At 35.3% G+C, this 13098-nt stretch overlaps 1 protein-coding gene across 7 annotated transcripts in view; it reads left to right on the forward strand.

The window, feature by feature from the left end:
* The window catches only part of Wdr62 (WD repeat domain 62), a 439571-nt gene that overhangs the window by 273660 nt on the left and 152813 nt on the right, over nucleotides 1-13098 (forward strand). For all 7 annotated transcript variants that reach the window (XM_081728141.1, XM_081728142.1, XM_081728146.1 and 4 more), the window contains one exon: nucleotides 3241-3332. In XM_081728141.1, coding sequence (XP_081584267.1) covers nucleotides 3241-3332 — 92 coding nt within the window. The remainder of the gene's footprint in view (nucleotides 1-3240; nucleotides 3333-13098) is intronic.

Raw genomic sequence — 13098 nt, forward strand, 5'->3', positions numbered from 1 at the left:
GAGAGAGAGAAAGAGAGAGGCTGTAAGCTGCAGGACGGACAAACTACAGATTGAGGGCGATTAATCTCTTCTTGGTTATGGCCCTGATTATTACAGCAGCCAGTAGGCTGCGGTTTTCAACGGATTTACAATGTTAAAATTCAAAAGTTCAATCTTAAATTTCTCCAGATGTACTCAACATTTTAACTCAAATAAGATATGTGTACATTAAGTACATCATTTGAAAGTGTCAAGTGATAGATAGAACAAAAGGAATGAGCAAGGTGGCGGAAACAACATGGGTCCAAGTCATTTTTTTCTTCTTATAGTTACCAGTCACACAAGTACAACCTCTTCTGCAGCCTGACCTACTTAACGCAGAGAGATAAGTAAGGTCTTAAATTGATCTATAGCATTATAGGTAATCTTTTTCTTAGTTTCTGGTTGATAGGTAACTGTTCACCAAAACATAGCTCTCCATTCAGAGTTCTCATGTTACTTCATATACATATCCTGTTTGTTATGCAACCTATACGCGCAGAGAGCCAGCGTGAGTTGCCTAGAAGCAAGGATATTTCATAATTTTTTTAACGAACTTTGAACTTCAAATCTTAATTGTGCAAAAACTAATAGCATTGAAACACCCGATATATATATATATATATATATATATATATATATATATATATATATATATATATATATATATATATATATATATATATATATATATATGTATATGTGTGTGTGTGTGTGTGACAAGGGATGGAGCGTATACTCACCTAAAAAATTAGCATTACGTCACTGCTTGGGACTAATGCCGTTGTCGTACTAATCATTGATTTCCGTCAACTTGACTACAAGAAAAAACTGCCTCCTACTCGGTGGCTACTGCTTTCTGACCAATTTGGCAGGCGTGTGAACCTTCAAGTGACAGTCTACCCTCAACATGGCCCGAAATTTCATTACAACACGCAGTCTCTCCTACTTGACACATAAAAATGCGGTCTGAAAGGGTGACTGGCTGGAATATACTAATATAGGGCATTCTACTCGTAATCACCAAGAATAATTAGCTTATTTCTCTTGAGCATTCTCAACTTCGGTCTGGTAGACTCCAGTCTATAGTGCCGTACGTGTTTAAGCACAAACTATTAACTATTCGTTGGTACAGAAATTACATTTTTTGTGTATGGAAATAAGCACTTTTAAGTAGACTATTGCAGTAGATCTTTTCATATTCTCATGTTTCTGCAGTTTTAATTGTATTTTCCATTTTCTGAGCTCTTTGATCTCTTTAGCTATTAATTTGGACATGTACTCATGAACTTGAACTATTCATTACAATAACTGGGTGTTATTATTCATTGTTCATATTGAACCATAGTAAAGCAGCTTCAGATCGAACCCTGACCTTTTTGACAGATCGTGTGAGCAACCATTTTATAGCATAGTCACTCCGTGATAATGTGGCTCTGCCCGTTCTTAGAATATAAAAAAGCTTATTATTTTTCGAGCATGATCGCCTATGGCGTCTCGTGACTGCACAGCTCCGTGCACTTTTACGATACGAATCAAAAGTCCGTGTCTCTTCTATGCAACAAAGAGGTAGGAAGTAGGACAGTCTAATCATGAAGTTGCCGGGGAGAAAACTGAAGTAGTTGAATGTTTCCTGTCTTTTGCGTGTTAAACCGTGTAATGAGAAGTTCCAATAACCATATTCTAAGGATATCACTGATTTTTATGATTATGCATATGTTACATTAAAATAGTTATTCCGTACAAAACAACGGAACTAAATTTGAAAAGATTTGTCACCCTAAACCCGCAGTCTCTCTAAGCTATTTGTTTTAAACATACAAATTGCGAAATATTTGTTTTGACAGCATGTCGCTGTGTTAGTCGTTGAATTAGAACACAGAAAGACTACGCATCTTCCTTTTACCTCACATTCTCACAGGCTTACTACTGTATATTCTAGTCATATCAGTTGAGTTATTTTCTACAGTGAAGTCCGTATTCCTAGTTAATAATCTGAGTCGCTTTAGTTATTTTGTGGTTTCCTATTGCTTGGTGGTGCTACTATTACTGCTACAAGGTAAAGTATGATCAAGACAAATCTTTTTTTTAAAAAAGCTAAATCTTACAGTAGGATGTTTTTCTTTCTTTCTTGCTTGCTTTCTTTCGAAATACAGTGTTTTCTGATTAGTTCAAACAACGGTGGCTGTTCATATCCCTTTTTATAGCTGTAACGTTTGTTGCTTCTATGCAACTTTCACAGTATCAAAGAATTGTTGGTTGCCCATAATAAAAAGGATATGTAGAAAAGTGACTATGCATATCACGTATAAAATATATAAATTCCCTACCTTCTATGCAACCTTCACAGTAGCAAACAAATGTTGGTTGCCTATAATAGAAGGATATGTAGAAAAGTTGCTTTCTGTATCACGTTTAAAATCTATAGAATTCCTTAGCTTCTATTCAACCTACACAGTACCAAAAAAGTGGTTGCCCATAATAATAGAATATGAAATTGAATGATCCTCTTTGCTGTCTATTAGTTTTGTTTTTCCTTTTTATACTGAACAATTTGTGTGTTTGGAGGTTAATATTACCCTAAAATCCAGCCTCTGCAATAGATGGGTCCAGAAAAAAAAAAAAGTTCTGGAATTCTGGTTCTAGTTTTTGTCTTTTATATCCTTGTGTAACACCGAGGTTATGAAGGACAGCGCCTATTTATTAACATGAGCTCCCATCCACAATTAAGGCTTGAATTTGGTGTTATTGGCGGGTACACAGGCCATCAGATAAGATTAGCCTTCACCACAGGGTAGGCTTTCCGCAAAATATTATCTCGCCTCTAAGAAGATGGAGGACCACTCAACCGGTCCTGGCTGAGTTCGGATACGAAAACCTCTCACCAGATCATAGCGTAATACGTTCTATTCCATTAGCAAGCTCCATAATTCTTTCTGATAGACTTCGACTGTATCAGTTAAGATTTAATAGGCCTTATGCAGAGTCGTTGTGACGCGTGATTAGTGTCATACTAAAGAGTTCGACTAATGTATGTTTCCTGCAGTAGTCAGGCCTTTAGTATGACGCAAATCATACATCAAAACGACTCTGCATTAGGCCCAATATATCTTATTGCAACATAGTGATAAAGAGAAAGAAGCTTAGTCTGACTGCCTAATATAGATGTAATGCATTATGTGAACACACTTTATTAAAATCCAATTATTTTTTTCTTTGTAGGTGAAACTTGAGAGAGTTCTAGGTCTTACAGTTTCAAGCAATGCCGCCTTGGATTGCGATCCAGAATCAGGAATCGTAGCTTATCCTGCAGGGTGAGTAGTTAGGGATTCTTGTCTTTCTTAGTTTTAATTCCCTGTGTGTCATTTGTGTAAGATATTTTGCCTATGGTTAGAAGACTTAATTCCCTGTGTGTCATTTGTGTAAGATATTTTGCTTATGGTTAGAAGACAGGAACTATGAAAGTTCCAAGAGCGTGTTTGCATGTTAACAAAACAAGTGAAATCCAACCATTTCTGAATATTGAAACTCAAGTCTATGAGTTTGGAACCGTGAGGAAATGAAAAGATGCAGATTTGATGTCGGGACTTGATATTGCACATTAGCAAAAGTTGCTTTGTACATTTGTCTTCTTTCGTCAATAGCTTCTAACAAATTGTGTAATTAGAATACAGTTTTCAGTGTAGTAAAAGAGAATTAAGTTTTCTCTGTTAGAGAAAATAGAACTGTCCTGACGTCATTGGCAAGCGATACGTGCAGTCACTAGCACACGCAGGATTTTAAGGAAAGTGATAGGTTGAAGCTCCCAAGCTCATATGGCTTCATGCTTTTTGTGCGTAATATGCTAAATGTTTATTTTTTTATAGTATCTTCTTCAAGAAAATTAAAGCTCGGAACTCCCCCACCCAACCAACCCACCCACCCCTTAAAGGAAAAGGTACTTTTGTCATATAATACTAATTGACATAGTTACTATTATTGAATAGTCCATAAATTATACAGATCTAACAAGGGTGGTTGTTTCCTTAAATAAAACTACTAATAAGTTAGAAGAAAGGATTGTTCATATTCTTATGGAGAACTATCTTTGTTAGTAAAAATCTAAAAGTAATGTCTTACATTATAAAGGTGGGTTTGTCGTTCAAGAACAACCACAAATAATGGTTTTGACTGCGGTGTATGTACTATTATGATTACTGATATTTTGTCTCCATGTGCGAGGCCTCACATTCTAAAGGGACAGACAACAGTTCTGTGTTCATTTACAAAAGTCTGTAGAACGCTTGGCTCTTCGTTTCGACTTCCAAACTGGGCAAAATGATGATGATAATAAATCTTTGGTTTTAAGCATAGGAGTGAACTGCTCCAAAAATTAATAGAAATATTTTAGTTATTTTAGTTAGTTATACACTCCACTTGTTCTTTTTGCAAAGCAAACGGTTGATTGAGAGTGAATGATTGTGAAATACTGGCAATGCAAAAGGAAACTCAGGACACAAGGTCAAGTTGTTCACCACTAACTTAGATTACCTGAGATCGAATCCTCGCACCCGAGGTTTGCGTTCTACCACTGAATAACCGTATCCTCACAAACGGCAACAGATTCTATTAAAGGACTTCCATGAATTAGTGCTATTGCAGTATAATATAAAGTGATTGTCAAAAATTTCATTCTGACAATATTATTATTTCACTTCCGGACATTCGTTCTCAATTTTATCGGCAAAACTTATAATGACGAAAATTTGTTTCCGAGATAATGCATAATAATAATAATAATAATAATAATAATAATAATTATTATTATTATTATTATTATTATTATTATTATTATTATTATTATTATTATTATTATTATTATTATTATTATTAAAAGTTCATCATCATCCAAACTCTTGTTCTATTAAGGAATTTAAAGTAGGATTTATTCTGTCCGTGTTTCTCTCCATTCATCCGAGATACAAGAAATCTCAAGAAGTGGATCACCATTTTTTGCCAGAATGTAGAAAGTCAAAGGTTAGGAATCAGAGTTAATTGATGGAGGTGATATTCAAATGGGAATCAGCCATTTCGTGATCAACTATAGAACAACGGTTTTTACGTGATCACTGTAGAACAAACACGGTAGTAGCGAGAAATGGTTTCCTAGGCATTCCGAGGATACATTTCATCTCAATTCTTAACTCTCGATTAAAATCTTAAGTGATGGAAATACGCAACTTCCGGTTTCAGTATTGATCTACGGAGCAAAAGCGATAATAGATAGTGGATTTTAAAAGTCGATTTAGCGTTCTAAGAATAAGTACCACATCTCTCTTAACCTTTTATGCAAACCAGAAGTGGAGAAATCAGCTATTAATACTTCCTGTTTTAACGTTGCTCACTATAGATGGTGGGGAGCTGTTTTGTGCAAACAATTAAGCATCTTAAGAATATATCCCATCTCTAGTCTGTACTAAAACTGGAAGAATAGAAATGGACTACCACTTCCAATTTCAGAATTAGAAAATTCATACCATACAAACCAAACTGTTTCACGTGGTGTACAATGACCTGATACTTGGTGAGTGATGAACTTCTTTAGGATTCAACCATTAAACTATATTCTTACACTTTAACTACGGTAGCATTTGTGATCAGGGCTTGAAAAATACCGGATGACAGGTCGTTTTGGCGACTGAAATTAAGAGTATGGCTTTTAGCTTTTTTCTCATCTCGACCATTGGTTGGTGGGCAACAGAGAAATTTTAAAACTTTTCTCTCCCGTGGGAGAGCTATTTTATAATTTGATAGAATCTCTTTGTGACTGCATCTAAATATTCTATCTTTGGTCTTCTTTTTCCTAGTTTTCCTTCTATCAACAGGGTGATCGAATCGGAGTGCCGAATAAGATGGCCAAGCATGCTGTTTCTATTTTTTTTCTATCATCATCATTATCTGCCATCCTTCCTTAGCGTCCTTTAGTACGTCTTTCCGTTCGGTCCATTTTAGTTTCCTTTTCCTTTCAGTCCATGATATGCACAGCATTTTGCGCCAACACCACATTTCAAATGCTCCCAACGTGGATATTCCACCTTTTCTCAATGTCCACTTCTCTGATCCTTAAAACGCCACGCTCTTAATAAATCGTTTTCGAACGTCCAGCGACATATTTCTTGATGTTGGTAGTTCTCTTTTCGTATTGAATGTTTGTTTAGCCTGTTTTTGGTGTTAGAATTCCCAATTATAACTTGCTAGTAGTTTTGATTTTTTGTGGTTGGATAGGGTAAAAACAAATTATAATAAATTCGTTGAACCTTAATATCAGTGTTCTCTCATTTGAAGATTTTGATCTATTTGTAGGACAAGAAAGTTGGTATTTCGTTGCTTAAAGTACGAGACCTACATGAAAATAAAACACAGACTGCTTCTATATGTAAAACTTCGCTTGTTTTGCCTTAAATTGCTGTTACCTTTTGAGGGATAGCCTGTAGACTGAGTAAGCTAACTAGTGACTATATTGATGGGCTGGTTTTCAGAACAGACGACTAGATTAGAAGAAATGTTTTCGATCCTTGTTTATGATTGTTGTAATTGTGTCGGATTGCTTATGTGTCATATTTCGAAGTATTCAGTAGAACACAATGGCTGTGTTAGGGCATTCACCCCGGGTCCAAACGGTCTCCATTTTGATTCTTAGTTTTTGAAAGTGGAGTACTGAATCGTGTGCTATATGAGACTTCGATCTATTTTTTAAATGAGATCCGATCCGCGCGAGCTCCCACCAAAATCGAAACCGAGTCTCCTCCACGGGAATGAGCCACGAATTAACTTAAGATTGACTGTATAGTGCACAACAGAATGACTATGGCTTTTCTCTGATTTTTCCGGTTTCTTACGTTCTCATTCCAACAATTCTATTTTACTTCCAGCTAACAAGTTTTCATGTAGCCTGAAAGGGATAATTGTTAGACATTAAACTAATGATTTGATTTCGAAACTAATCAATTTACAATGCGTATGTGAGTGTGTTTCAGAGAGACAGTTTTAATTAGTCTGTTGCTTCAAACAACTTCGCACTAGCATTCTTGATTATTATATTTGAATAATTTACACTTTTTTTTTTTATGTTTCTGTTTGCGTTACGTCCAAGTAGTATCCTAATTGTGCCAGTGGTGGCTCTTGAGAAACGTATATCAGCGAAACTAAATTTTATCGCGACAAACCGATGAAAGGAAGGTTAATAAACTTCAGAAAGCTGTATACAAGAATTAAAACATTAGGCAGAATCCCCGGAATTAAACCAAAAGGAGAATATGATCACCTTCAGGTCCAACTTTTTGAAAGAATGTTCGTGGTTTTCAGATATGATGGACATTATTAATGTTTATGTTGCAGGTTCATTTATGGTTGTTACTATTTCGAAAACAAAGTTCATTATCTGCTGCAGTTCCTTTTTAAGAAATGTGTGTATTGTATTGTATTGTAATGTGTTAATATAACAACCATTTCTTTTCAATTGTTTGATTACACGACTTGAATTTATGTTCTTTGTATTATGACGATAAACATGAAAACATGAGGAAGAATTTGTAGATAGTTACCGACGCGAAGTCAGTATTGTATGTAATACTAATAAACATACACACACACACACACACACACATATATATATATATATATATATATATATATATATATATATATATATATATAATGTATCTAGAACATATGCCTGTTTGCAGGAATATTATTAAAAGTCCTCTAATTTTATAGTAAAACAATATTAATAGTATTTTTTTAATAATTGAAGACTATGAAGATACTATAATAACACATTTATAAATTGTTCAAATTTATATAATATTTAATTTATTAAATAACCCATTATTTATATAATCTGTACCAGTTCGAGACATTCTGGACTGGAATGTTCAATCAAAGAAAAGCACGAAGGTATATTTTGAGAATCAGTTTCGATCATCGGATCATACTTTAAGAAACGCTGATATACTTCACAATTAATACCAGATTCCATAGCTAATTCACAGTGACTCGGTAGTAGATAGTCTTGTGGTTATATTCTGAACAATGAAGTAAACTATGCAACTATTCTTATTATAACAGTTGACATATTCTTTAATGCAGAAATCATCGAGGTTAGTAGATCATCATTTTTCATGTTTCAATTGTCCAATTTATCGTACTGTATAGAAACTACTAGTATAGGTGTAATGATATTTGTGGGGAAAAGTAGCAACAAAAAGACCGTTATTTGTTCTTGTCCTACATAAGAGAAAAGTCCTTAAGATGTGTTATCAAAGCATATCGTTATCGTAAAACCTGTGGAAAGTCCTGTAACCGACCTATAAAGATAAGTGTTAAAAAGTACTAGATGGTCAGCTTAAAACCTTTTTCATGTACATTGAAATACAAACAAGGGAAACTTTATTTTCATAGAGAGGCTTGAAACAATCGTTTGTATTTTTTTTCACGTACATGTATCAAATTCCTCATTTTATCATTACGAAGAAAAATGAAAAATAATAGTATTATTTCAACGTAACATTTTCTTCAGATTACTGTGTATTATACTTTGAATACTGAAGAAAAGTGAAATAATCATTAGAATGATAAAGTGGAAGGGAAAAGAGGTGGTCTGGAGTAATTCTTCTATCCACCTGAAGTCCGTTAGTCTAAATCTAGAAATTCGAAGTTAAAAAGCATATACTATATACATGAACTAGGTTTCGCTTATGGTAGGCCAAATACAACTCCTTTTAGTATGTAACGCAAATATTTTACCAAATTTATATATTTTTATAAGAGTGAATTCAATGTACGGTCATGTTTAAAAATATTTAAACACTTACCTTCATTTTAAAAACTAATATTGAGCTCGTGATAAGTAGCATGTCTTGATACATAGGATTGTGATAAATGATTTCAAACAGAAGAGAGAATCTTTTTGCTACGGATAAGGGCATAAAGCTTCTAATGAAGGTGAATGTTTTCGAATTTTCAGAAAGTAAATGTACTTTTATCACTGATTATATTGTACATAAACACATAGAGGAAGTTACTTTTAGTGATTTTATCGCCCTCCACTGTGTTGACATGACAAGAATCGACAGAAGAAAGTATTCATTATAGTTCCCACGTCAAGTGGAAAGAGTTTCTTTTCGCAGAACATTATCGACGCATAAAATTGTAACTGTTTTCTCGACTGAACTTTGATTGCTCGTTTGCATTTAACATGGTGGAACAAACTACCAATCATAATTTCAGTAATGTAAGCGATAATATCGGTTTCCGCCATATTATTCAACAAAAGTTTCTAGGTGGGAGATCAGGATATTGTTAAAGCGTTCTTTTGTAGATTTATAGAGTTAACAGATAATTCTCGCGATTTATCAGATTAGGAAAAAAAAAAATGAAAATTGAACAAAACTAAACTTGTGATTTATAAACTCCCCACACCTTCGCACTTCATATTTCATGCTTTGCTTCCATTCTTCGCACGGCAAGAATGTGTTTGACATTATTCTTTGCGAAAAGTTTTAAACCCCTTTCCCCCCTAGGATACATGTTTCAATCAAAATTAAATTATAAAAATCCATATCGACCCAAGTGCCAACTGTGTACAAAAATAGTTTCAAATGATTCGTCCGTAATAATGTGACTGACAATCTTTAATCATTTTTATATATTGGGAAAAAATTAGAAACTGCCTCTTCCGTCGTTGAAAGTGAATTTTTAGAACTGCTGGTCCCACTTGTTTTGAATAAGGAGTTTTTATACCAAGTTTCATATTCCGAACGTGTCTCTAACCTTAAGGGATTACGATATATTGCCATCTTATTTTATCAGTTGCAACCCTCACCCTTTCTCTTTGTTTTTTTTTTTCTCTTGTAGTGGAAACACAAAATTAATAAATAAAAATAAAAGTCTAATTATTTTAAATTAAAAATCTAAATATCAAATTTCATAGCTGTAACCTTAAAGGATTTCGAGATACGGCCATCCTGTTATAATAATTAAATATTATTTATTTATTTATTTATTGCCCTCTAGGCGAAATATCAAAAAGCAGTAAGGTATGGCTATTGGAGAATGCGTTTCCGATGCGTTATCCCCGCAGCGAACGCGACCTAGGTGGCTACTCGGTAATTTTACTTTCGCCAGAGTTAGAAATCATACTGTGAGCCAGTCAGGGTTTCCAGGGCTTTTTTTTTTTTTTTTTGCCAGATCCAGGTCTATAATAGCAGATTTCTAATACTCTGCACAAAGCATCTTCCAAGCAGCTGTTTCTTGCTAAAATCCCCTTGCCTGGCAACACGTCTTTCCTTTTTCCCTTCCTTTAGATATCTTTTAAACAGCAGGCAGTCCGTTGCTCCGAAACGCACCAAATATGCTCGAGCCGACGTCTTCTGTGCGTTTTTATTGCTTCCGCGTTTGCAGCGCATTCCGATTAGCCATCCACATTTAAATACACTGTCAGCGTATTCCAAGCGTACGCATGAGCAATAAAAACGCGTTGCGAACGCTTCGAATAGCCGCTCACTAAATCACATGTATATTCATATACCAGATTTCATGTTTCTGTCCTTCGGATATGGACATTTCACTGTAATAATTGTCACCCCAATTTCCACTCTTCCTCATCGAATTCCCAAAAATCTTTCCTTGGTAGTAGATTGCATCACAAATTTTATGCAATGTCAAATTTTCAAGTTTCTAGCTTAAGCGGTTTGGCCTGGGCGTTTATTTTCAATATTTAGTATTCTATTCATACAACTTTTGCAGGATGTGTGAACAATCGAGCGTTTTAAAACCGAAAGAGTTCGTAAGGTGAAATTGTCTGCTGTTATCAACTGCTACTTTACTAATAATCTTTAACGTCCTATGTAATGCTTCTTGTTTCAGCAAATCCAATTTATCATATCTGTCTGAAGCTTAATATAAAAGGATAAACTTTTGAGCATTTCTTCAATTGTAACTAAAGGTATTCATCTTTAGTTTTTACGCCAAGAAAGACAAATATGAGACCTCTCTCTTAACTCCTTTTACGTGAAGATATATGTCGCCTTTATCAATGGAAAGAATAGAAAGGTCAAATATTAGGACTTTGGACCTATCAGTGATGTAAATTTATGGTAAGGAGGTTGAGGTGTAGAGAAAGTTATTGTAGAAGGATAGTAGATAGTAAGATCTCTCCATTTTTGTTGTGCTGACAAAAGTTGCAAGGACAGAGGTTAAAGGTGGGCGTGATTCAGAACAACCGGTACACGAAATCATCTTGTTCTAATATGTGTAGCTATATAAAATAAGTCGAGGTGAATCCAACTTATCTTTCAGTGTGCAAAGCTGTGGACCACAGTTTCTGTTGCCGAGCCGAGCATGCCCCTGACCAGTCAGCCACCTAATATAGTAATTTGTATTCGTTAACTATGAGCTACTTGCCCACCAAATTTAATTCAGATTCGGCTAGTAGTTACTAAGAAATAGAGTATTACATACAAGCTGGGCCCAGCCGGTCCCTGACCGACCTCATGTAACTAAGTGTCGTATTATGTAGTGACTATATAGCACAAGGGGCGTTCAATATGTTTTGCACAGATGGTTGTATTGTTATTAGCTACATATGATTATGAAATTTTAGTTAAACATACTTTAATCCTTTGGCTACAAGACCATGTCATTTAATGTATCCTTCATCTTTAGTGACACATCTCTCCAACGTTCTTTCCATGCTTTGAATGCACTTTGGTAAAATTAATGTGTCTGATTTTTACACCATTGTTTCACACAATAAATGAGGTCTTCGTCATTGTCGAATGTTTTCCCTCGCTGGTGGGCCTTCAGACGACCAAACGAAGAAATCCGAAGGAGCCACGTCCCAGTGGCGTAGCACACTTTTGCGCCCCCCCCCTCCCCGCAAAGTATAGAGAAGGGGCCCTAGTTGTAAAGCCGATAGAAGTAAGATTGAAGTTCCGAGGCCCCCTATACGTCGCCCCCCCCGCACTGCGGGGGTTGCGGGGGCAGCTGCTACGCCACTGCCACGTCCGGACTACAGGGAAACTGAGAAACATTTCTCTAATTTTCTGCTGTATCAAAGGCTTTATGAGGCTTGGCATTGTCACGATGAAGTTCGATGATCTTACCTTGTAGCTCGGTCCCTTATTCCAGAAAAAGGGGGCCATAATTTTTTAGCTTGATCTGGAAAGTCTACGTTTCTTAAACCGCTGGTGCCAGCGTTGGATACTGACGCGGTCTAATGTGTGATCCCCATAAAACGGAAGCAACTTCCTATGAATTGATTTGGCTGATTCATCACTAGTTTTGATCAGGAATTCATTACCGACCATTGGTTTGTGGTGTCTACTTCAGTGTCCATTGTGGTTTACCTGTGGACAATAGAAAACAACAATTATTACCACTTCGAAGCCAAACAATTAAAATATGTTCACCTAAGATTTCATCATCATGTTGCAACTAATAGCAATATTATACCCATTTGTGCAAAACTTGAGTATCCTTTGTACTAATCATTGTTGCTGCCGCTGAAGTCGTTGACTGGTACACACTGTCTCAAAACTAATTATTAAATGCTTCATTATTTTTAGCTTCTAAAATTTCGCGGCCCACCGATTAGGAACCACTACCTTAAACGATGGGCTACTTACCCACCAAATTTGGTTTAGATCCGGCCGTAGTTGTCGAGAGATAAAGTACCACACACACTGTATATATATATATATATATATATATATATATATAATATGGAGTAATACCAAAAACTCCCGTATGTTTACGTCTAAAGCTAACAAATTCCGAACTTAGATCCTAGGCTTACCTCTTTGACACGTAAATTGAGAGCAATATTCATGAATGCATAATTCTCTAATATAAAAATACGAAATAGAGGCTAATATGAAATAGAGGCTTCAATTTTGGGTAAAAGTGAAAGATGAAAAAACAAGAAAAAAGAAAAAAAAAACGAAATAGCTTATAGACTGCTGTATGAAGACATTGTAATGGAATGTTACCAATTGAACAAATAATTACATACATATAAGCACGTAAGAGTATTGTCAATAG

Source organism: Thermobia domestica, chromosome 10, assembly GCF_964235325.1.
Source record: "Thermobia domestica chromosome 10, izTheDome1.hap1.1, whole genome shotgun sequence".
In the NCBI taxonomy this organism is placed as follows: Eukaryota; Metazoa; Arthropoda; class Insecta; order Zygentoma; family Lepismatidae; genus Thermobia; species Thermobia domestica.